At 33.6% G+C, this 24510-nt stretch overlaps 3 protein-coding genes across 4 annotated transcripts; 2 read left to right on the top strand and 1 right to left on the bottom strand.

Moving 5' to 3' along the window:
* The first annotated feature begins 670 nt into the window (after nt 1-670).
* LOC123910721 (importin-4-like) lies at nt 671-9818 on the top strand. Its single transcript, XM_045961916.1, has 21 exons — nt 671-1081; nt 1187-1319; nt 1714-1850; nt 1959-2004; nt 4108-4320; nt 4420-4923; nt 5031-5168; nt 5279-5494; nt 5574-5663; nt 5739-5983; nt 6076-6164; nt 6591-6631; nt 7220-7250; nt 7342-7464; nt 7542-7759; nt 7838-7933; nt 8041-8153; nt 8335-8470; nt 8645-8749; nt 8857-9191; nt 9569-9818. Exons 1-20 carry the CDS (start codon nt 807-809, stop codon nt 9055-9057), a joined length of 3150 nt encoding a protein of 1049 aa, XP_045817872.1. The 5' UTR covers nt 671-806; the 3' UTR covers nt 9058-9191; nt 9569-9818.
* A 2525-nt stretch (nt 9819-12343) lies between these two features.
* On the bottom strand, nt 12344-14722 carry LOC123910720 (uncharacterized RNA-binding protein C1827.05c-like). Of its 2 annotated transcripts, none has more exons than XM_045961914.1 (10): nt 14590-14722; nt 14296-14387; nt 14067-14181; nt 13912-13967; nt 13695-13742; nt 13492-13589; nt 13062-13131; nt 12829-12939; nt 12689-12740; nt 12344-12568 (listed from the first exon to the last, which is right to left on the bottom strand). In XM_045961914.1, exons 2-9 carry the CDS (start codon nt 14380-14382, stop codon nt 12693-12695), a joined length of 633 nt encoding a protein of 210 aa, XP_045817870.1. In that variant the 5' UTR covers nt 14383-14387; nt 14590-14722; the 3' UTR covers nt 12344-12568; nt 12689-12692. The 2 variants fall into 2 exon arrangements, with proteins under 2 accessions (XP_045817870.1, XP_045817871.1); XM_045961915.1 differs by having other exon boundaries at nt 14571-14658.
* Nucleotides 14723-16145: 1423 nt separating this feature from the next.
* Nucleotides 16146-23497, top strand: LOC123910719 (membralin-like protein At1g60995). Its single transcript, XM_045961913.1, has 14 exons — nt 16146-16572; nt 17013-17075; nt 17240-17680; nt 17835-17916; nt 18644-18705; nt 18892-18986; nt 19213-19292; nt 19431-19514; nt 20365-20481; nt 21096-21181; nt 21284-21390; nt 21622-21713; nt 21815-21891; nt 22805-23497. The coding sequence occupies exons 1-14, from the start codon at nt 16420-16422 to the stop codon at nt 23294-23296; spliced, it is 2031 nt and encodes a 676-aa protein (XP_045817869.1). The 5' UTR covers nt 16146-16419; the 3' UTR covers nt 23297-23497.
* The last annotated feature ends 1013 nt before the right edge of the window (nt 23498-24510 follow it).

Here is a 24510-nt window from a genome sequence, read left to right as displayed (position 1 = left end):
AAATGCCACATAATCAATTTTTAATCAAAATATTCAACAGGAGGCTAGCAAATGCAAAAGGGGGTAAACTTGGGGGGCCAAAATCGAGCAATTGAAACTTGGAGGGCTAAAATCAAGCAATTGTGAAACTTAGGGGGTTAAAATCAAGCAATTAAAATGTGGGGGACCAAAATCAAGCAATTGTGAAACTTGGGGGCCAAAACTGCATTTAAGCCTTTTAAAAAAAAATAAAAAGATTGAATAATTTTTATAAATAAATATGATAATTCATTGCATTATTTTTAATAGTGAAATAAAGTTACAAAATTTTTCAAGAAAATACAAGGGTGAGTTATTTAACTTATTTTTATGGAAAAATATGATGATTATTCATTTAGATGTTTAATATTAAAAAAATAGAAAAATAATTTGGGTAACCCAATTCAACCAGAAAATTACTGGATTTCTCTAACCCGACTCAATATTGTAACGGGTGGTTATTTTATAATTTATATAACCCAATCCAAAATATCATATGTGGTTCGAGTTTTGGTTTTGACCAAATCCAACCAAAACCGAACCACGTGCACCCCTACATACCCACTGGTAGGGACATAGACACACACGGGGGCACGGCACGAGCGAGAGTGACTGATAAATAACAGTTGAGCAACAGCAGTAAAGTAGTAATTTACCAGAGAGAACCAAAAACCCTGTTTTGCGGCAGCAATATTTATTTAATTAATACACTACTACTAAAGTGTGACTATAAAACCTTTCTTCCACCAAAGTCACTTGTGTGTATTCAAAGCAAAACCCTCACAAAAATGGCGCAGTCTCTCGAGCTTTTGTTGATTCAATTCCTTATGCCAGACAACGACGCTCGTCGTCAAGCAGAAGACCAAATCAAACGCCTCGCTAAAGATCCTCAAGTCGTTCCTGCTTTGATTCACCACTTACGCACCGCCAAAACCCCCAACGTCCGTCAACTCGCCGCCGTCCTCCTCCGTAAAAAAATCACCGGTCATTGGTCCAAACTCTCTCCTCAAATTAAACAACTCGTTAAACAATCTCTCATCGATAGTATCACCATGGAACACAGGTTCAGTAATTATCATATTTCTTAATCACTTTATTATCAATCAATTTATCACACATTTTAGCTTAATTGATTAATTAATTAATTAATCTTTTTTTATATGTGCAGTCCTCCTGTTAGGAAAGCCAGTGCCAATGTTGTTAGCATTGTTGCAAAGTATGCAGTTCCGTCTGGTGAGTGGCCGGATTTATTTCCGTTTCTCTTTCAATGTAGTCAGAGTCCACAGGAGGATCATCGAGAAGTACGTTACAATCTTCTAATTTGCTTTCATTTTACTTCAATTGTAATTTAAATCATGTATGTTAAGCGTTCCGCTAATGTTTCTGCTTACCATTTAGCTATATTTGCTTTGGATTCCATAGACTTGGTTTGGATTAAGGATTGCTCTCCTTTGTTTAAATTGATTTAGCTGCTTAATGAAGTCATTTTCCTGAAAGAAAAAAAAAAAAGTTAGATGAGAACAACTCTGGCATATAACTATATTAAAATTGGATATATCTTATACTGCATTTGCATTGGCTATTTCATTATTTGGTGCTGCTATGTGAAATCTGTAATGGAATTTGAGAAAAAGACTTAGATCTTAGAGAAGAAAATTTCTGACCTAGCTTTTGTTGATTTTGGAATATTATTAGGTGGCATTAATTCTATTCAGTTCTTTAACTGAAACAATTGGGAATGCTTTTCGGCCGCATTTCGCAGATCTGCAAGCTCTTTTACTCAAGTGCTTGCAGGATGAGACTAGCAACCGAGTTCGAGTTGCAGCTCTCAAGTAAGTTAGCATCTGTTATTGGTTCTATTGTATATGTACAAACCTCAACGCAATTATTTATTACAATATCATGTTTTTGCTTACGAAGAACTTTGCCAATTTTGCCAGGGCGGTGGGATCTTTTATGGAATTCACTCATGACGGGGACGAAGTGGTATGTCAGTGTTGTTCATGTGATTGCAATTTGCAACTATAATAATAACGTTTTTTTTCTTACCAAACTATAATAATAATGTTTAATATTTGTTGTTTCTGTTAATTTTCATATTTTTTTCTTCATGTTAGTGAACTTTGTGTGTTTCATTAGCATACAGTATCGGTATTTAGTGAAGGATTTCCATGTTGGGTGTGATAAGTTCACTATTAAGAAATTTAAATATGTGACTATTGGGAACTCAAAGAAAAAAGAGATGGAAAACCATATAGGAAGAACCAAAATATCAGAGTTGTGCTATTGAAAACTGAATAAAAAATGTGAATGGATGTCCCACTAGGGTTTCCCCTTCACAAAGGATCTCTTAAAACTGTCAAATGTACTGAACGAGTCTCCCTAATCTGATTTCCCCTTTATTTTTTTTATATCTAATCAATCTCCTCTAACCGATCTACTAATGGGCTAACTAACAGAAAGAACAGTTGGCCTTATTCTATCTGAATCTATTGTAATGATACATCCTAACAGTGACACATTGGTAAAATTAAATTTATTTACTGCAATCAACTCCCTGTCTAGAACTGTTAGAATATAAGAAAATATATGAATACTCTATTAGAACCATTGGAAAAATGGTAAAAAGAAGGAGAATAAGAAGAATAAACAATGTATAATAATTTCAACCATACCAGACAAATTTGCATTAAATTTAAAGCCTTAGATACTCCTTCATGTTTCATAGGCCTTCTAAATGTTTATTTTTTGTTAAGCTCATGCGACTTGTGGAATTATCATAGGGCGCCAAGAAATATGTTGACATGAGAAGTATATTAGGAGATTTCCACATTATGAGTGATTTCTTGTATAATCAGCATTTTTAGGAATTTAAGTTACTTTAGTGGTGTCAATACAGGGTCTTAGTGACAAAATGTTAATCAGCATTTTTAGGAATTTAAGTTGAGAAGTGCTATGGTCAAACTCTCAAACACACTCCATTCCTCACACTCTCTCTAATTGGGCCACGTCATCATTTTATTTTAATAATTAATTTGTTACAGTGGTTTTTTTTTTTTTCCTTCTAAAAAACAAACACTCCAACACGATCTATCACCATGAGTCCATCACCCTGCAACCTCTATTTTTCTTTACTGGTGCACCGATCTTGGTATCTCTGCCGCTGCATGACAGTGCTTCCCTTTGGTGATGCGGCGGTTATGATGCTCTGGGAATTCGACAACGACGATGACGGTGAGAGGTATAGACATGGGCGACTTGTCGGTCTTGATGACATGGCATAAGGCGGTGCCACAGTGCACGGTGGGTTGATTGTTTTGTTTCCCTAATTAGAATAAAAGGAGAGTGCAACAGCGGTAATACGACGTCGGGCGTTGTTGTGATTGTACACATGACAAATCTGATTTTGAATGGATGCGGTGGAAGAGAAGGTTTATGTTGGATTAAGGTTGTTCTGATGTTTTATTATGGAAAGATGAACAACAAATGTGAACTTAGTGTGGTTTGATGGAGGTAGATTAAGAGATTGATGAAGTATTGTAATTTTAGTTATTAACAATGGAGAAGGGTGGTTGGATGGAGAAGAGAAGACAACCAAACAAAAAAAAAAAAGCCAATTAAAAACAATAAATAAAAAACATATAAAAGGTTAAAAAGGTGGATGACGTGTTCCAATTAGAGAGAGTGTGAGGAATGGAGTGTGTTTGAGAGTTTGATATTAGCATTTCTCATTTAAGTTTCTTTATTGGTGACAATACCAGGGTCTTAGTGCAAACTGCTGTACTCGCTACCCAATATTTTGCTTTCTTTTTTGGGTACTAGTCTGAGCTTTAGTGAAGAACATGTGTTGTCTGAAATGAATTTTCACCCAGCAAATTTTTTTCTTTCTCACGATGTTATACATCATTGGTAGTATTAGTAACTCAACATTGATGTTCTGATGTACATCACATTCATGTAAAGCTACAATGAAACTGGTTAGATGCTTGTAATCAACTTATCAGTGTATTGCTTATATTATGTTTGCTTTTCTGCTGCATATTGTATACTTAATTCAAGTTTAACTTGAATTTTATCATAAATATACAGGTTAAGTTTCGTGACTTTATTCCAAGCATCTTAAATGTATCAAGACAGTGTCTTGCCTCAGGAGAAGAAGATGTTGCCATAATTGCTTTTGAAATTTTTGACGAGTTGATTGAATCTCCTGCACCTCTTCTTGGAGATTCCGTCAAATCCATAGTACAGTTCTCTCTTGAGGTTTGCTCAACTCAAAGTTTAGAGCCTAACACACGCCATCAGGTTGGTTAGGATCATAAAGTATATTGCTATGACTTTTTATACCCCTGCTTTCATATTTGTTTTGTTCACTAGCTTGATGTTACTGGCTTTATCTAACAGGCCATTCAGATTATTTCATGGCTGGCAAAGTACAAGTCCAGTACTTTGAAAAAGCATAAGCTGGTCATGCCTATCTTACATGTTTTATGCCCTTTGCTTGCTGAATCAACCAATGAAAATGATGATGATGATCTTGCACCTGATCGAGCTGCTGCAGAAGTTATTGATACAATGGCTCTGAACATCCCAAAGCAGGTTTTCCCACCTGTTTTTGAATTTGCTTCTGTCAGCTATCAAAATGCAAACCCTAAGTTTCGGGAAGCATCTGTTACTGCACTGGGTGTCATTTCTGAAGGTTGTCTGGAACTCATGAAAACAAAGCTGGAGCCTATTCTCCATATTGTCCTGGCAGCTCTCAGGGATCCAGAACAAATGGTCAGAGGAGCGGCTTCCTTTGCTTTGGGTCAATTTGCTGAGTACTTACAGCCCGAAATTGTTTCCCATTATGAGAGTGTCCTTCCCTGCATTCTAAATGCTCTTGAGGATGCATCTGATGAAGTAAAGGTATACATTGGAGAAGAGAATGGTTTATCAATACAGTAGAATAATAGATTATCTGCTACTACCAAAAAAATGTCTGCACTTATGAGCATTACATTTAATCTGTGCAGGAAAAGTCATACTATGCTTTGGCTGCTTTTTGTGAGAACATGGGGGAAGAAGAAATCCTTCCTTTTCTAGATCCTTTGATGGGAAGACTGTTAGCAGCTCTCCAAAATAGTTCCCGCATTTTAAAAGAAACGTGCATGGTATGGGGAGGATTCTGCATGCTGTAAAGATTGCTATAATCACGATGAAACATCTTTTGAGTAATTATTTTGATATTTAATCTATACTTTCCTCCTTGACACCCTTGCAGTCTGCCATTGGTTCTATGGCTTCTGCTGCAGAGCAAGCTTTCATTCCTTATGCTGAAAGGGTTTTAGAGTTGATGAAAAACTTCATGGTGCTAACCAATGACGAGGATCTCCGTTCACGTGCAAGAGCAACAGAACTAGTTGGAATGGTTGCAATGTCCGTAGGGAAAACGAGAATGGAACCAATAATACCTCCTTATATAGAAGCTGCAATTTCTGTAATTACCTTTACATTATTGCTGATTTTGCATTTGATCTTCTTCCTGGAATAATTTGATTTTCTTCTGTTATTTTTAGGGGTTTGGTTTGGAGTATAGTGAGCTTCGGGAGTACACACATGGATTCTTCGGCAATGTTGCTGAGATTTTGGGTGACAATTTTGCACAGGTTTGTTTATATTGACTTAATGTAATTCCTATATCATGCTTACTCTTACCAGTGAAATTTTGTATTGTTAAACAGTATCTTCCTCATGTTGTGCCACTTGCATTTTCTTCCTGCAATCTTGACGATGGTTCTGCGATTGACATTGATGAGTGTGATGATGAAATTGCCAATGGATTTGAAGGGGTTTCATCAGATGATGAAGCTCATGACGAGCCAAGGGTTCGTAATATAAGTATTAGAACTGGAGTGTTGGATGAAAAGGCAGCGGCAACCCAAGCCCTCGGCATATTTGCACAGCATACAACCATCTCTTATGCTCCGTATCCTTTGCTTGAATTACTTTTCGTTTCATTCATTTCATGACAGATAATCAACATTAAAAGGTATATTTGGTTTCTTAAACCATGATAAGCTATTTGGAGGAGACACTAAGAATCTTAGTTAAACACTCTGGCTATTTTCACGGAGATGTCAGACTTCAGGCAATCATTGCTTTAAAACGTAGGTGGAAACTACTCTTTTTCCTGCAGTTTGTTTCATGCGTTTAATGCATGGAAGGAACCTTGTAGTTTTCTTAAGAAATTGTTTCTGGTTGTATCAGCAAAAAATGCATTTTATCATCTTTAAAATTGTTCTTAATAAAGCAGACCCTAGAATCCCATTCCAATACATTAAAACTTGCACTAGAACCATGTCATATCATATATTAATACAAAATCAACGAGGAAAAGAAAGAAGCGGATAATTTAGTAGTGGTAGTAGTGGAAGTAAACTGCCCATTCTACATGGTATTTTACAAGTTTACTTATGTAGTTTGATATATGCACATTTTTCTATCTTATATGTGTTCTCATATCAGTTTTATTTTATTGACTATGTATATAATATAATCATTAAATGCTGACGTGTGCTTGATTTTAATTGCAGATGCATTAACTGCAGCCCATGCAATCTTCCAAAGCCAAAATGTAAAACAATCCCCCCCTCCTTCTTTTATCATTCACCTTTTCCTTTTTCGAAAATGAATTTTTGTTTAATTACCATTTTGTTTCCTGGCCCTATATTTTTTTTTTCGTATACACTTACAACAGTATATTACAAATACAGGTGAGAAAGTCAATGAAAATGATAGGAAGTGAGAGAAAATTTTAGACAGAACCTGAGAGTTTCTTGTTGTAAACTTGATCTGAAATTGATGACTTTAATATAGAATGTAAATAATTACCCGAATTACTGACTAGCAAGTGAATTACTGACTAGCAAGTGTAGAAGCTTCTGAAAGCAACTAGACTACTCTACCAGCTAAATGCACTACTAAGTGCGATACATTTCTCATAAACACACCTCTCTCTAACACATTTGCAATGAGAGTTGTCATTTTGATTAGTTGACCATTGTTTTTCTTTTGATGATTGTTATGTGGAGAGGGTTACTACATAAAAGTATACAATAAAATGTGTCTTCTCTCTGAATTTAAATGTTTGCTCTTTGGTTTTAATTCTTTTTCTTACTGACATCAATCTTACTAACATCAAAATTTGCACCACGCTTTTCAGGAAGGGGCTGCCAAAGCAAAAGAAGTTCTTGGTGAGAACATTACCTGGAGTCTGGAATTTGTTTTTAATGTTATTGGATGATGTGCTGTTAATTTATCTACCGAGTCTGATTGATTTTACAGATACTGTGATGGATATTTTCATCAAAACTATGGTTGAAGATGATGACAAGGAAGTGGTTGCTCAAGCTTGCACTAACGTGGCCGACATCATTAGAGATTATGGTTATGCAACTCTTGAGCCATGTAAGCACATAATTATTTGACCTATCACTTAATGTTATTTTGCTGAGTTGTTGCTAATGTGAGATTTGTGATACCAGACTTGCCGAAGCTTGTTCACGCAACTTTATTGTTGCTCCAGGAGAAATCTGCTTGTCAGGAGGTAGAGTCAGACAGTGAAATTGATGATGAGGACAGTGCACATGATGAAGTGCTTATGGATGCAGTTTCTGATCTTCTCCCTGCATTTGCAAAAGCCATGGGTGCTCAATTTGATTCCATTTTTGCACAGCTATTTGATCCTTTGATGAAATTTGCAGTGAGTTGGCAACCAATAAGTTTTACAGTTAGAACCTAGAATTAAATCAAAAACTAATGTCTTCATTTTGAAATTCAGAAAGCATTTCGTACCCCTCAAGATCGGACCATGGTTGTTGCCTGCCTTGCCGAAGTTGCTCAGAATATGGGTTTTCCTATTGCAGTTTATGTGGATGTAATTCTGTTGCTTTTTTTTTTTTTTTTAATTTCTAATTTTATTTATCTGTATGAGCATTTTGAGAATTGTAATTGTTTTGTAAAATGCGATATTATATGTTTCAGAGAGTGATGCCTTTGGTGCTTAAAGAATTAGCGTCATCTGAGGCAACAAATAGAAGGAACGCCGCATTTTGTGTTGGAGAGTTGTGTAAAAATGGGGGCGATTCAGCTTTGAAGTATCCTTTTTCTGCTACCCATTTGATTGGTGTACACTAATCTTTCTGTTATTTTTGGTCTGCTTATGGGGTATGTTTATATCATTATTTATGCCAATCACCATTAGTTGTAACTTGTATGTAATTTATGATTGAATCATGTACCTCTGTATACATTGCATTTTCTTTAATCCAATACTAGATACTATGACAATATATTACGCGGGCTTCACCCCTTGTTTGGTGAGTCTGAGCCTGATGATGCAGTTAGGGATAATGCATCTGGTGCTGTGGCAAGGATGATTATGGTACACCCTGAGTCTATTCCTTTAAATCAGGTAATTTCCTGCTTTATTTTTTTTCCTTCTTTTCACTTCTCAGTTCTCACTTAATTAAATATTAATTTAGGAACACTGTAGCAATATAGCATATTTCACTTCTAATTTTGCTATGTTTAATTTTGTTTTTTTATACTTGATAAGCTAAATGTTTTGTTGTCTTTTGTTTTACAGGTTCTGCCTGTTTTCCTGAGAGTTCTTCCATTGAAAGAAGACCGCGAGGAGTCTTTGGCTGTCTATAGTTGTGTCTCTGCTCTTGTATTCTCATCCAATCCACATGTAATTGCTTCTTTATAGAAATGTTGAGATTCTTTGCTTCTTTTCTTGTTCCTCCGGCAGTAATATTGTCCCTACCTAATTATGTTTGTCCATTTTTAAACGCGCAGATCCTTCCCCTCATCCCTGAATTAGTCAATATTTTTGCTCAAGTGGCGGCATCACCTATCGAAACTTCTGAAGTCAAAGCTCTAGTAGGCAGAGCTTTTTGTCATCTAATTTCATTATATGGACAACAAATGCAACCCATTCTGAGCAACCTCTCACCAGCACACGCAAATGCATTGTCAGCATTTTCCACAATGAGTTGACCGTGCAAACAATGAGCAAATTGAAAATATTATCCAATTCTTTGTTTTACGTATCAAGTGTTTTGTGAAGAAATGACATGTTATAGTTTTAAGTGGAGCTGTTTGGGATGGCAGATGATCACCGCCTTTATCAGGTATGCTGCCTTTGAGAAATATTTAAAATTGTTTGACTGTTTAACGTCTACAGAACACCATACACATGGATTTGGATCCTCTCCTTCACTATTTCTCTACACGTCTCTCCCAACTCTCTTAACCTCACTCTCTTCATTAAAAAATAATAAAATTATTAAGAAAAATTGAGGTTAAGAGGGAGATAAAGTTGGGAGAGAGATGTAGAGAAATGGTGGAGAGAATCCAATTTCTACACATATCTCTCTCCTTATGATCTTGACTGTTGTAGCAATTTCTAAACCCTCGCCTTTAAGTAGCGATTGTTGCTTTTTATTCAACTACAGTTTCTGTTCAATCAAACAACTTAACATGATGGTTATTACTTTTATTTTTGCAGGTTGCTGCTGTTCCTTTCGGTGTCTTCTCAATATTTATTTTGGAGTCGCTGGTTTTTCTTCATGATTTTATTTATTTGTGTTATTATTTTGTTTTTGGTAATATTCATTTTTTCCTCTATCATGAAATTTTGATGTTGTCTTTGTTTTCACTAGTTTGGAGGGGTGAAAGTTGTGTCCTTGAGGTTTATGTCGAGAATCTGAATGTTCTAAAAAAGTTATACGTGATATTTTCACTAGTTTTGTGCGTGATATTTCATTTGTTGTCTGTTTCCAACATTTTCTTAAAATCAAGTATGGTTTCGGTAATGTAGTTTTTGAATGAGGAAAAATAATCGAATTTTGGTCCATAAATACACAAAAAAAAATAACGATTTTTTTGGATGTGCACTTCTAAAATGACTCTGGATGGAAAATACTTCCACCTAAGAAATATTACTTCAGATCATTAGTTTTTGAGTCAGATCCCAAAGCTTTTGTAGAAGTTAGAAGTAGATCTTAGAACTTCTCATATGATCCCATAAGTACAAAATTATTTGACAACTACTTTGAAATTAGAACTTGTCTTTTTTGATGTAAAAAGTCGTAAATTTGATGGCAAAGTGCATAAATTAAGACTAAAATTACAATACATATAAAATAAAGTCCAAAAAATTCGACTTAAAAAAATGGTCTATAAAATGCGATTCACAATATTAGCTTTAAATTTATCTTATAACTTGTTATATATATATATATATATATATAGAGAGAGAGAGAGAGAGAGAGAGAGAGAGTGTGTGTATCCGGTGAGAATTGATAACTATTGTGAGAAACGAAAACTATTAATAATAACCATCAGATTTAATTGACGCAATAGGTTAAAAATCTTCCACTCAGTTAAAACCTCATATGATTTTATTTGTGCAAATTGAAAAATCTTCCTATATATATATATACTTTCCTAATTTACTTCTATAATCTTTACTAATTTATATTTATGCATCTATCTATCCCACCAAAACTTACCACTCTTTTGTGCCGAGAATTTATTTCTCTGACTTTTGGCCTTTTTTTTTTTTTTTGCCTTGTTCGTGTACGTATCTCTTTCTTGAGTCTTTTTTTGCATGATTTGTGTATCGAGCTCTTATTCTAAGGGCCCTTTGGCTTGACTTTTTAGGTCTTATAAACTATTTGAAAGATAAAAGTAAAAATAATAGCTTTATAGAAAAAAGCTAAAATTATTTGGTGGTTGTTTTTTTTAGCTTCAAAGCTATTTTTAAGCTAAAAGTTGTTTGGTAAAATATATTTTTAAAAACTTAGTTTTTTTTTGACAATCAAGCGTATAAATAAATATTTTAAAAATAAAAGATAAGTATTAAAGTATGTATAAAATTTCATAAATTATTATACAAAAAAAAACTCTGAATATTTTTTTAAAAGTAGGTTTCAACCTAGCGTATTTTATTCAATTTTCCACATTGAAAAAAAAAATTGCTTTTTATAATTAAGAGCTTTATTAAAAAAGTGTTTGGCCCAACTTCTCATTTTAAAGAGAATAAAAAGCTAAAAAAAGTTAGGCCAAACGAGCTCTAATAAATTTTTGTAGTATTTAGAAAACGTCTTCGATGGTATTTTGAAAAGTATAGTGAGAGCTTGATTGAATATGAATTACGAATGCTACTTAGATTAGGCTTGGGCTGCCGGCTGGTACACCGACACGACGCCAACACTTCTAATTACACTGAATTTAATTATATCATTTTTTAAAATTATTATATGTGTTGACGTGTCAGTGTTTGAAAAATCCTAAATTTATTATTACGATGTGAATTGTTATAATGAGCAGTTTTAATTTGAACCAAAATTGCTTTTGGATACATAATTACCAAATTGGATTTTAATGTGTTTTTCATAAAACATAAAACAAAATTACTTAGTTAAATATAATATTTAAATAAAATCATACCCTTAAATTAAATTAGCATAATAATTAAATAATAGGGATCTAAATAAAAATAACAAATAAAGTATTAGATCTCCAAACTTTTTTTTCCTAAAAGAAACAGTTAAAAAAACAACAAAAATTTAAAATAAAAAACTATCAAAATGTTCTTTTCTTTAAATTTGTCATTTAAGTTAATTAATGGGCTTGTGTAAAGAAAGAAAATTATCGGGCTTTTAGAGCCCAATTCCATCTTCTCTAACCTAGAGAAAGAGAGAGTGCTGGAAAATTGTAGCCGCCGTGCAACTTAGAAGCACCGCTGCTGCACTCAGTGTAAATCTGGTAAGCTTATATACTAAGTGTTGCTGCTGCACTAATATTTGTTAAGTTTAATTTATTATGTTTTTTCCCTCTTCTCTTTGTTTCATCTACAAATCTTGGAAATTGAAGAAGTTATGGGTGTTTGGGTAAGTAAACATGTCACTGGAAAGTTGAAGATTGTACTCGCGTTTGATCTAACGCAGAAGCTTGGATTTGTGGCTTCAGTCAAACGCACGTTTGGCACTTGACGTACGATATATAGACTCACGTTTAGGTTTGGCCAAACATCATATGAAAAGTAAAAACACACGGTCTGGAGAAAGAAACATGCATTTGGAGATTATACACGCTCAACCAAACATACACTAAGTTGTATAATAACTATTAGTAATCAAGTGATGATGTACACTTGTATATAACTTTCTAGATTACTTGAATAATTAGTAGAATAAGTGAGTTCTAGATTTGTATTAGGATAACTATCAATTCCAGTAAACATGTCATTGCTAACGACCTACAATTTAGGCAAATATAAAGAGAATTCAATATTTATCAACTCGCCATAACGAAGGTGTTTAACTGCAACAAACACTAATGGATAACACTTCTACAAATATTTTTCATAATGTTTATAAAGTCTCAAAATTGGAAGCTCTTGCCCCTCCAAAGAGGATATTACATTAGTAATTTTTAAAATCCTAAGAACATGATAGACCAGCATGATAGACCAGCATGATAGACCAGCATCAACCTTCATCTGGGGAAAAAAGGTAACAAAACTAAATCAGTTAAATGTGAACACAAAATAAATTCAGGATATTCTGAAAATCATCTATTTTGGAGCAGGCTGGAGGTTACACAAATGTGAACATGTTACCTACTCAGTCTTCGAACTTTATCTTCTTTGGAGCAGACTGGAGGTTACCGACCTAAACAACAATTAGACATAACATGAGAAAAATTTACGACATGGACTATCAAAACAACTAATCAGTAAAAGAAAGGCAAAAAGCTCACAATCTTGGGACATTCATATTCAATGCCAGCAGCCTCTATCCTTTTACGTCGTTTTTGGTCACGTTTCATAACCCTGTCGATCAACTTTCTGTGTTCTGCCAATGTTCTTTCCTGTAATGACAACAACAATGAATACACTTTCTTTTTATACAAAGCATCAGACTAACAGGATACAAAAGATATACTTTCACTTCTTTAAAAATACATATATACTTTCGCATCACACTAGATACCTTGTCATGTCGCTCTCGTTCAATTTGGAGAGAGTCCACGGGTTTGTAGCGGTAATTGAATCCTTTCCATCTACAAAGAAAAACCTCACTTTTCATTTATTCTTCTTGATGATATTCAGGAAAGAAACAAATTATTTAACCTCGGGAAAGAGATCAAAATAAGCATCATGTTTATCTAATATCTAGAATGATAGCTAAGCTTGTCTGCAGATATACCTTTCCTTTCCTATGACTCTAACCAACCCCCTTCGCCCAATATCCCCCCACCCAAAGATTGTGTATCCTCCCATAGAATTTCTTATTTTCTCATAATAAACAACTAGAAATAGAAAAGAGAATATAACAGTCTAACCATTAAGAAACTTGTGATGAAGCCTTAACAAATATATGTATCAATAAAGATTTAATGAACTACTAATTAGTAACTTACAATCTGGGATGAACATGTTCTAAAGGTACCACGGAAACCTGAAGAAGGTGTTCGAAAAGCAAATAATTGTGCATAGTATCGGCCACAATTTTTGCTACCTGCAAAACAAAGTAATATTAGCACAAACAAAACTTTACAATAAATATAATAAGCCAAAAATTAAAATTACAACACAATAATCAGAAAGATGAAACAAGTTTTACCTCAGGAGATTCAAATTCAATGTACCCAAAATGTCTTGACTTTCCAGTCTGTTAAACAGAAAAAAGACATGATCAATATCAATCGACAAGGAGCAATATATTAAATAATAATTAGATACAGTAAACAAAGCAAGCCACAAACAATTAAATTGATCACATGATACAGTACAAGTATAAGCAAATACAGGCACAATGAAAAGATGTTTATGAACTTCACCTTTTTATTTCTGGCAATTCTCAATCTCTTAATGGTACCAAATTGTGCGAAATAAGCTGCAAAAATCAATTCATAAGCATAGATCCCTTCAAGCTAAATCAAACAACAATCTAGAAATTGAATAAAAACAATAACCATAAACTGTAATCAACTACCTTCCATCTCCTTCTCATAGAATCCATGTGGAATCCTACCAATATACAAAACAGGGGAAGCATTTTCCAATGGTTTAAGATTCGGAAGTTTGTGAGCAGGACCGCCTTCCAACGGCTACAAAAAATCAGAATCACAATAATAAGCAAGCAACTAAACAACTATCAAATACACACACTATAGACCAAATATACAAAAAATCAAAAATTGTGATAAAAAGTGTTATCATACCAAAAAATCAGCAGCTTCAGATGGTTTAATAGCATTAGCCTTTTTCAAACTCTTCTTGACAGTAGCTTTCTTTGCTTTGGTCCCCATCACAACTATTAAAAATTGTAGAAACAACTACTACATAATTAGCCATAAATGAATAAGAAAATGGAAAAATCTAAACTTATGCTTAAAAACCCTAAAAACTTGGTTTTCAATTGATTTTACTAAAATTTTGACTGTGATAGCTTGCTCTACTGATAGTGAATGATTATTATTATATAGAATTTGATTACCCTTTCGGAATGAACGAACCTGAAACGGTGGTTGAAGGTGGCGTTTGTAACTGTGTTAGGGTTCAGAGCAAACACCGATTTCGTTACTTCAACAATTTAACTGTTTTCTTTTTCTTTTTCTTTTAACGACGATGAACCGGGCTGACCCGCTTCAGTGCTGCTGGTTAAGTGGGCCGAATCAAAAGTTGTATATAAAACTACTTTTACTCCCCCACCCCTTATTTCTATATTTATTTTATTTGGAGGATATTGATGTCAAAATGAACTAATATAAGATATATTCAGATAATCTTTTTAAGGTATTTTTGTTTCATATTTATTTTACTATGGATATTATGACATTAATTTAACTTTTTTTATTTGTTTGGCGGGCAATTTTTTTTTTTATATAAAAGTTTACACATAAGTCTATATTTTTTTTTGTCTTAGATGAAGTGACAATCCGCTGAGATTAAACTCTCATATAATTGTGAGATCCCGGATTCGAACCCGGGTCACGATGTCCGGCGTAACAATTTCGGCATTTTGTCAGTTGAGCTAGCTAGGACTTATGGGACCACAAGTCTATATTTTTACGTATAAGAGAAATGATTTATTTTTTTGTAATTTATACGGGACCTACTTTTTTTTTTGTGATTTACACAAGAACTATATTTATATATTAATACAGGATCATATTTTATTTAACTTTTGACAAATACGGGATCCTACTTTTTTTTTTATGTTATAGCTTTTCATTTTTCATTCTTTTTATTTGAGAATTATGAAAATTTTAATATTAAAATGTTAAATTTTTGACTCATTTTACCCGTGCTTGGCACGGGTCCGGATACTAGTTCAGATAAGTTCGCGGTGCGGTTTGTATCAATTTTTAGATAAACTGTTACCGGTTTCAAAAATAAATTTATTGTCACATGAAATATAAGTATTAAGTATTAGATTATTAGTATTTTAAATATTAGTTTTATTATATTACCCAAACGGAACTTAAGAATGAGAAAATCACTTATTTAAATAAAAAGAAATATAAAACATCTGTTTGTTGAAGTCTAAGTTGTAATTTAATCATGTATAATTATATGTTGATCAACAATGTTGTGCGAATGTAACTTTCATTTTATACCTAATTCCATATTATGTAACCAAATGAATGATTCGTATTTTTACTTTATATTGACATTGATTTGTGTCCATGACGTAATTCGTATTGATATGTTACAATACTTTTTTTTGTTATTCAATCATATTTTAAATAATCATATTACTTAAGGAATTCATCAATATATAATTTCATTGATTTTCTAATGTCAACTTATCAAAATCTAACTTAAAATAAATAACCCGTAACGTTACGACCCGTGCTATAGCACGGGTCTATTACTAGTTTAAATAAAAAGAAATATAAAACAACTAATATGGTTGATCCGAAATCATCCCTCTTTAGAAGATGAACAAGAAGAAAAAACAAAAATTATCAGTATTTTTAATAGGGAAACAATTTTAAATTATTATCATTATTTTCCCTATGTTATCAGAAAAAGTATTAAACCATTAGATGAATTATTAAACCATTTTGAAATTTTATAAAAATTTGTAGAATTGATCTATTTAATGATATCTTTCAATTCAACGAATGCATCCTCTTTCATTATTATTAATCAGATATTATTACTTTACTGACTGAAATCAGATCAGAGTTTGGTCTAAAAAAACAATTATAAACCGCATCCATGTTTTAAACGCGAGCGAACACGATGATCATTATCAAAATCACTCGTTGGAAACAAAACCTTTAATTTTCTTTCCATCATCACTTTCTCGAGAAAATTAGTATTTTGAATTTGTTCCAATGGATCCAGAACAGACCTTCATCCGTGTTCAGGAGAGGTTTTCTCAGATGCTAACTCCAAAAGTCAGAGTTACTTTGGAGTATTTATACCTATTCATCGCCATAACCTTGTTCTGTATTCTCGTTGTTATGCACGCCAATTACGTTCAACAGGTTTCTATTTTTCCATCTCAATTTCAATTACTCAATTACTACTAGCTTTTCATCATACTACTTCATCATATAATAATAATAATCACCCTCAACATTGATTTTTGAATTGGAACTTTATTATTAGTGTTTTTGTATAATAATATATGTTCATTGGAATTAGTTACAATTTCTATAGAGTTTGGTTTAGAATGTTGTCATGTTATTTTACTTGCTATTTTGGTGCTGCTTTTGCTATCCATAACATTCAATATGTGATAGAGATTATTAGTAGGGTTAGGGTTCTTTTCTTTTTATGTTCATTGCAACTAAGTGAGAGTTTCTCAAATGAAGGGGAAATCATAATTATTCGCTATTTTCTTCTTGAATGTGAATCAACTGCAATTGTTTTTATTCAGTATTTTCTCTTCTGGTTTGATTATTTTATGTTTCTCTTTGTGAAGCCTGGGTGTTCAGGTGAGCTATCTGGAGTTCTCACATCAGAAGCCCAACTTATTCAGATTAAGGTATATATTGCCTGCCATTCTTTAAGTGTACATTATAGTTTTTGTTCTTTTACAATTTCCCATGAATCAAACTACGTGTCAATAGATAATAATATATACCTTAAGGTAATTAGAAATTTAGGGTTTCGGGTGAGATATTTTTATCTATGCTCCTTTGGTTGTAGATAACCAGTGCCGGCTTGTGGTATCACAACGATTCTGAATCAAACATAATAGATCCTCCTGAAACAAAAGCTGCAAAAGATGAAATGGAGGTTTCTGATGTCAATCAAGATGAATCAACATTATTTTTAGGGTCCATGTATTTGTGGAATTGGATTGGTTCAGGTGCTAGGAGGGGAAAATTGGCATTCAAGTTTTGGAAGACTGACACTGAATTTCTTGAACATCAAGCCGAGACCTCTACAAGCAACCAAAACTCCAGGCCACTGGTTGAAGATGCTGTCATCAAAATTGATAAAGAGGAGCCACAGAGCAGTTTTACCTTATCAGCCAAAGAGACACTAAAAGCGGCAATTATACATTTTGGTAAAAAGTGGTATAGGCGAATCTCATTCATTTGGAGACACACAATGCAGATAATTGGAAGTTTCCAGAAGCTGTGGGTAAGTAGAAATATGTTGTTTATTGGAGCTCGATTAGACCATATTCCAATTATTATGTTGCATTCTGGTTATTTGTAGCCTGGATTTTTGTAAAATTTAGAGCTAATGATCATATTTACTCAAATTTCTGCTGAACTTCAATTTTCAAGTGTAGGATATTGCTGGTGTACACCTAAATCTTGATATTCCCAAATGGATGCATATCCTTCATTTGGACAAGGTTAACTCTAATGCAGGTAATTACAATATTTCTCACTTTGAATCATAATGCGTGTCAAAGTGGCAATTTTAAATACTAAAATATTTTAAGATTTGTATTCGAACTTTTTATATGAAGAGAAACAAAAACATGCTGCGGTTTTGTTCAATTCTTCAATAGCTCTGTGTGTTTGTTATGTTTTTTTTTCCAATAGAGTATGGGTTTATATAGCTAGTATGTTCCTTGAAAAGTTCAGTTTAGTTTTTGGTAGTTTTCAATTTTACATGTCTATTGGAATAAAATATATAATATGAAATACAAAAAACACAAGGCATAGGGAAGAGTGTCACCTTTGTAACGCTTCAAAAGACCGTATTATTAAGTTATGTATGCTGGCTTTGATTTATTCCTATGTGAGAGACCTAGATGTAAAGACCTTCACCCTTTCAATGTTGTTCACTTGGGAAAATTGACATGCTGATTATGGTTGCATAGTGCAAAAATGGTTTACTTTAACATTGAATTCTTTGAAATAATTTACATAGAAGTTTCATTATGAAACATAAATGATTTGTAGATGTTTTATTGTCGTCTTGTTACTTAAGTCTAGGATGCTTTACATAATAAAATACCGAGCATTTCATTATGTAGTTTTCCCATGTGAATCAATATGTGATTTTTGTCTCGCTTCCTCTTTTCTCTATGTTTCTCACGTTTTTATTTTGTTTCTATTATTGTCCAATAAGTTGTGTTTTCAATTTCAGTGCAATGGCTTAAAAAGAAAACCAAGTTGTCTGAACCCACATATTTGTACACTATGGAAAAGGTATATCAATCTTTATGTATTCATAGACAATACAATATACAAGTTGATTACGTTAGACTCTGCCAGATATATACTTAATATCTGAAGTAGATTATGTCTGTTTGTTAAAGCTTCCTTTTATGTTGATTCTGTGACTTATCGAAGACTGGTCTTCTCTATTGTTGATCATGGAATATTGTTCTGCAGGGGTATTTCTTGTTACCTGAAAGTGCCAAGTCTCATCATAATATATGTACTGTGAATGTTAGCATATCAGCCTGGCACTCCTGCTTTGGAAATAGGTAAAGACTATAGCATGATTATCTGGTTTTGGTCCCAAAATTGACATGTTATCTCCAACGGAGACCGGAGAGCCACTTTTATGTAGTTTTGTTACTGATGGGTTTAAATTGTTTTGCTAATAGGGAAGTTGTTCTCTGCATTTCATTGATGTTATACAGTAATGTTTAAAATGTTCACAGTATTTGTTCTTTGTATTTTTCAATTGAATATGTTTTTCATTTCCAGGTGGCAACAACTACTCATAAACAGATTTGTAGGATATGATACAATTTTAATCAACAGTTTATTGAGTTCTCCTGGTCAAGGTAACTGCCTGCTCTATGGAAGTCTGGATAAAGTAGTGTATATAATTGTTCCACTGAAAACTACTTTAAACATTTATCGTCCACATTGAATATCCTGGATTTAATTATGGCTCAAATTCTTTTGCGAGGTAATGGCAGGTTATCTTTATAATTATCAATCAAAGGAATTCTATAACCTTAGTTTTGCACTCGAAGTTCCTGAAGTCCCAGCTAAGTTTGGAGGTTTGTTAATTTATCCTTCTATCGGCTCTGTGCAGCACTCCTCATTTGAAGAGATTGTTCTCAGGGTCTACTTTTGTTAATGGATTTCTTCTGTTTACCTGTGGATCTCCTGTTGGCCTTACTTGAATAATTTAGAGTGAATGACTTGTACAGATTTATATACAAGAGAGAATCTCTCAAGAATGGAAAAACATGAAAATAAAGAACCTATATCAAGTTATTAACCATAATAAATAGAGAATAATCATATTTATGACTATTGTTAGGGTCCTTAACAGATTACAGTAGAAAAATTGAGAGAAAAGATAGAAAATAAGTATGAGTATTATTGATCGTGGGGAGTTCCCCTTCAAGAGAATGAATGCATAGTCTCTCCCTCTTACTTCTATTTATACATGTCTAGGCTTTGTGTAGTGCACCTTTAAGGTAGTCTTATATTCCTAACAACTATAATCAACAGTTCCCCTCAAGCTAGAGTAGATATATCATATGCATCCCACTTGTTAGTTGTTACATATATAATCAGTCCTAGGTCCCCGTAGGGATTTGGTGACTGCCTATTGCTAACTGCGGTCTCATCTGATCCTCCTGCTAACTTGCACTTGCCTATTGCTCTGATTATCTGATACCAACTTGAATAATTTTGGGTGAATAACTTTTATTTCACAACGAGGTTGTACTGATTTATATACAACAGAGAATCTCTGGAGAAAGAAAAATAGAAACTATATCAATGATAATAAATAGAGAATAATCATATAATCAACAGCCTTTTATAGGGACTTTCGTAAAATGTGAAACAGAACTTTTACTGTTGCCTTGTAACTTATGTGTTATTTTGCATGTGCAGATTACCTTGTAACGAAGTGTGGCGTGCTTATGATGTCCTTGTTTGTGTTTTTTACTACCACAATGTCTGTGTCATTTACATTGAGAGAAACACAGACCCGCATGCTGAAGTTTACAGGTAGGCATTACTTGCTCTGTGTACAGATGTTTCGGTATATTTAAACTGGTTTAGTGAGTTCTGCTTGCGTTGCATCTGTTATGTTATTCAGCCTGTTGCTCCATGTATTAATCCCTTGCTATATCTTATTCTAAAAAATAGAGATAAACTCCCCAATTACAATGATGTTGTTAACTTTTGAGTTTCTGCACCTCCTCAGCCAAAGGCTTCGATGCTATCTCAAATGACAATATACTTTCCCTCTCAAAACCTTTTGTTATTAATAATGTTATATTAGCTTTTCACATTTGTTAGTCATTACTCTTTACAGTGCAACTTCAACACCATGCTCGACATCGGTATATTTAAACTGGTTTAGTGAGTTCTGCTTGCGTTGCATCTGTTATGTTATTCAGCCTGTTGCTCCATGTATTAATCCCTTGCTATATCTTATTCTAAAAAATAGAGATAAACTCCCCAATTACAATGATGTTGTTAACTTTTGAGTTTCTGCACCTCCTCAGCCAAAGGCTTCGATGCTATCTCAAATGACAATATACTTTCCCTCTCAAAACCTTTTGTTATTAATAATGTTATATTAGCTTTTCACATTTGTTAGTCATTACTCTTTACAGTGCAACTTCAACACCATGCTCGACATCGGCTTCCAACATTTCAGTTGATCTTTGTACATGTCATCGAATCACTAGTCTTTGTTCCTGTAAGCACTTATTTGCCAATATTATTCATTTGAATTGCCTGTGATTTGTGCTATTTCTTCTTGTACTAGCTTTGCTGATAATTTTCTTATTGATTTCTGCAGATTATGATTGGTATTCTGTTTTTCCTCTTTGAGTTTTATGATGATCAGCTTCTTGCTTTCATGGTCTTGATTCTTGTCTGGTTGTGTGAGCTATTTACTCTTATTAGGTATCTTTATCCCTCCTCTCTCCCTATGCTATGAATCATAAAGGTTGTTGAGATTGAAATCACTGCTGAGACAGCATGTGTCTTTGTTGCTCAAAAACTATTTTTGGTTTTATAACCAGTTGAGGCTTGGTTGTGTGCCATTTCAGTAATGGATCACTGTCACAATCTTTCATGCACATCTATATTGTTATTCTATGATCAGCTAATGAGTGTCTCTATTCTAACTTGCAGTGTCCGAACACCAATATCAATGAAGTTCTTCCCTCGCTTCTTTCTGCTGTATTTTCTGGTCTTTCACATATATTTCTTCTCTTATGCTTATGGTATGTTGATACTGTTTTTTGTTTTTTTAATTTTAATTTTTTCGGTGTAGTAGGATTAAATTAATCTTATTTGGAAATGATGAACTTGTTTAAATTTCCAGGATTTTCATATTTGGCTCTCTCTACAACTGCAGCTTTTATGCAACATCTTATCCTGTATTTTTGGAATCGGTTTGAGGTAATGATAGTAATTGGCTTATTAAAAGCCCAATATTTTTTTTCCTCTTGTGTTTTTATTTTATTTTTTGCGGGGGGTGGTTCAAGAAAAGGCTGAAATCATTGCCCTGTATTAAATTCTCCCTCAGTTAGTATTAAACTTGATGTTTATCATCTCGGTTTGTTTGAAATTCTGACTGTTTTCTCTCCTATATGGGTGGTGTTTCGTTGAGCGTGTATGGGCTTATCTTGTGGCATAAGTGCTTGCATACATATTTGAAAGAACTTATGATATGTCCACTAGTTTTCAGCTTATTTTTAGAAGCTCCTCCAGTGTACTTATATTGTCATAAGTTGTTTTAGTTTATGCTGAGTTTACCCCCAATCCCTTTCCGATTATAGAAAAAACTTAAGCTTTTAAATGATAAGCACTTGTAAGTGCTAAATTAATTGTATATCTAAACACCCCCATAGTTAAATTGCTCAAAATAGAATTGAGAAAAGGTGTACTGCCTTACAAGGCATCATGTAAATGCTACTTTATTATGTTGGTAATTTGTATAACTATAGACCCAATCAACAATAGCAAAATTTTATTTGTTGCAATAGGAATGTGTTTTCTTGTCTGGCAATGTATTTCTAATGTGAATCTTCATTGCTAGAATGATGGATTTTTATGTCTTAAGGGAGTTCCCAAGACTTGATGAGGACGATTTAGGGAAATGTGGGCTAAATGTATGCTAAGAAACTACAACAAGCAAACAAATTCATTCCGGGATTAGGACAAGGAGCATAACTTTCAGATTTTAGTTTTTTTTGAGAAATCAATTATTATAGTTATTACTTTTTAGAAGCTTTCTTTCTGTTCATTTCATTATAGGTTTGCTTACATATACTCAATTGAATTTCAACCTCTGCTATGTTCACTGGTTTAGGTACCGGCATTGCAAAGGTTTGTGCAAAATCGACGTTCACAACTTCAACAACACCCAGACTTCCATATTACCTCATCTACTATTCTTGCATCAACGCTACACATCACAAGATTGAACACAAGGAACCAGGGATTAAGTGCCACAAATTTGCCTTCCGGGACAGGGTTCAGACCTGGTTTTGATCAATCAATGCCTCAGAATGGACCAGGAGTTACTGACCCTCAAGGGCAGTCAGAAAGTAATTCTGATAGGGTTGCCAACCCTACACAGATTCCTGGCCAAGCCGACATTCGACAAGCTGAAAGGGGTCCTAACCCTGGATCAATGAATTCAATTAGTTCTCTGTTATTATGGATATTAGGAGGAGCTTCATCTGAGGGCCTCAACTCGTTTTTCTCCATGTTCAGAGATGTGAGGGACCAAGGACAAGTATATACTGAAGCTCCGAGGCATGATAACCGTGAGAATCAGGAGAATGACAGACAACGATGAAAATATTCAGTTTAGTGAAGAACTTGTTAATACAGGAATGCCGTGATTGATATCATATATATTATTTATATTTTTTTCTTTATACATCGTGAATTTTATGCAAGTTTCGTCCCTGTGATAGTTCCAGGCTAAATAGAACAATCAATGTAAAATGTATAAATTTTAAAATATAAATTTCATTCAGTAGATAAGATTAACAAATATTTTAACCAAGAAGAGAAACATAGAAATAGTGTAAATTTTTTTGGTACACAAGATAGCATGATTCTTCTAAAACAGTAGTTACAATGCATATTCTCCCCCCCCCACCACCACCCCCACCCCCATCATTTTCGACCTACGTTCTTTACTTATTTTTCATAATCTATATGATTTGTTTGCTGTTATTATATTGGAAGCTTCACTGTGTACACACTTCCCCTTTCATTTTGTTCCACACTTTGCAATTTTGTTAACCACATGCTGTCTTTTTGCTAATGATATTCCAGCCAAAAAATTTCCCCTGCAAAAGAGTCTGTAGGTGTAGAGGGAAAGGGGCTAGCCCGAAAAATCAAAATATACTTGAATATTTCATATTCACAACCATACTATATTTGGATTGAGGTTGCTATACCTGGAATCATTGTATGAAAAAGGTTGCTAAATTTTCAGTTAATTTATTTTTTTAGATCTATCTCATGTCTTGTTTGGCTAAAATGAGGAAAATGGACATTTGCATGAACTAATTCCCAGCTGAAGTAGAAGTAAAAGAGCCCAATTAGAAACTGTTGTTACATTTGTTAACCATTGTTTAAGAGAGATAACTGATATATTTGGAGAAATCCATCTCCTTAAATAATTGGATAGGTAAACACAATATATGGCCTATATGAATCAGTAACCTAGTGGTTAGTGCTGACAATGTTGAGTTGCATTCTGTAATCCCCACTTTTGCCTTGCATGGAACAAACTATGCTGATAGGGGACACTGTGACCAAAACTCTTGAAAACAACATCGACGAAAACAGTGTTGGAAGTTTCTTTCTTTTTCATCAGCGCCCAACAGCACTTCATATGAAGGCTAAACCAACATCTTCATTCTTCGTACGTGAAATGTGTGCATTATTGATGTTAATGGATAGAAGTACAAGACTGCAAGAAGTTATCAGACTATGTGGATGCATGCATTATACCAGTAACTTTTTTGATCTGATAGTAAAATATGTTTTGTCCTC

This window comes from Trifolium pratense, linkage group LG2, assembly GCF_020283565.1.
Source record: "Trifolium pratense cultivar HEN17-A07 linkage group LG2, ARS_RC_1.1, whole genome shotgun sequence".
NCBI lineage: Eukaryota > Viridiplantae > Streptophyta > Magnoliopsida > Fabales > Fabaceae > Trifolium > Trifolium pratense.
Note: the sequence above shows the minus strand (reverse complement) of the source record. Positions and strands in the feature narration are given on the sequence as shown.

Coding starts and splice junctions, on each gene's coding strand:
- LOC123910721 (XM_045961916.1), top strand. CDS start 807: ATGGCGCAGTCTCTCGAGCTTTTGTTGATTCAATTCCTTATGCCAGAC. Junction 6,165..6,590: donor GGCAATCATTGCTTTAAAAC/GTAGGTGGAAAC, acceptor TTTTAATTGCAG/ATGCATTAACTGCAGCCCAT. Junction 6,632..7,219: donor CAATCTTCCAAAGCCAAAAT/GTAAAACAATCC, acceptor CACGCTTTTCAG/GAAGGGGCTGCCAAAGCAAA.
- LOC123910720 (XM_045961914.1), bottom strand. CDS start 14,382: ATGGGGACCAAAGCAAAGAAAGCTACTGTCAAGAAGAGTTTGAAAAAG. Junction 14,182..14,295: donor CTGAAGCTGCTGATTTTTTG/GTATGATAACAC, acceptor GATTTTTTGTAG/CCGTTGGAAGGCGGTCCTGC. Junction 13,590..13,694: donor TTGAATTTGAATCTCCTGAG/GTAAAACTTGTT, acceptor TTTGTTTTGCAG/GTAGCAAAAATTGTGGCCGA.
- LOC123910719 (XM_045961913.1), top strand. CDS start 16,420: ATGGATCCAGAACAGACCTTCATCCGTGTTCAGGAGAGGTTTTCTCAG. Junction 16,573..17,012: donor ACGCCAATTACGTTCAACAG/GTTTCTATTTTT, acceptor CTCTTTGTGAAG/CCTGGGTGTTCAGGTGAGCT. Junction 21,391..21,621: donor GAGCTATTTACTCTTATTAG/GTATCTTTATCC, acceptor TCTAACTTGCAG/TGTCCGAACACCAATATCAA.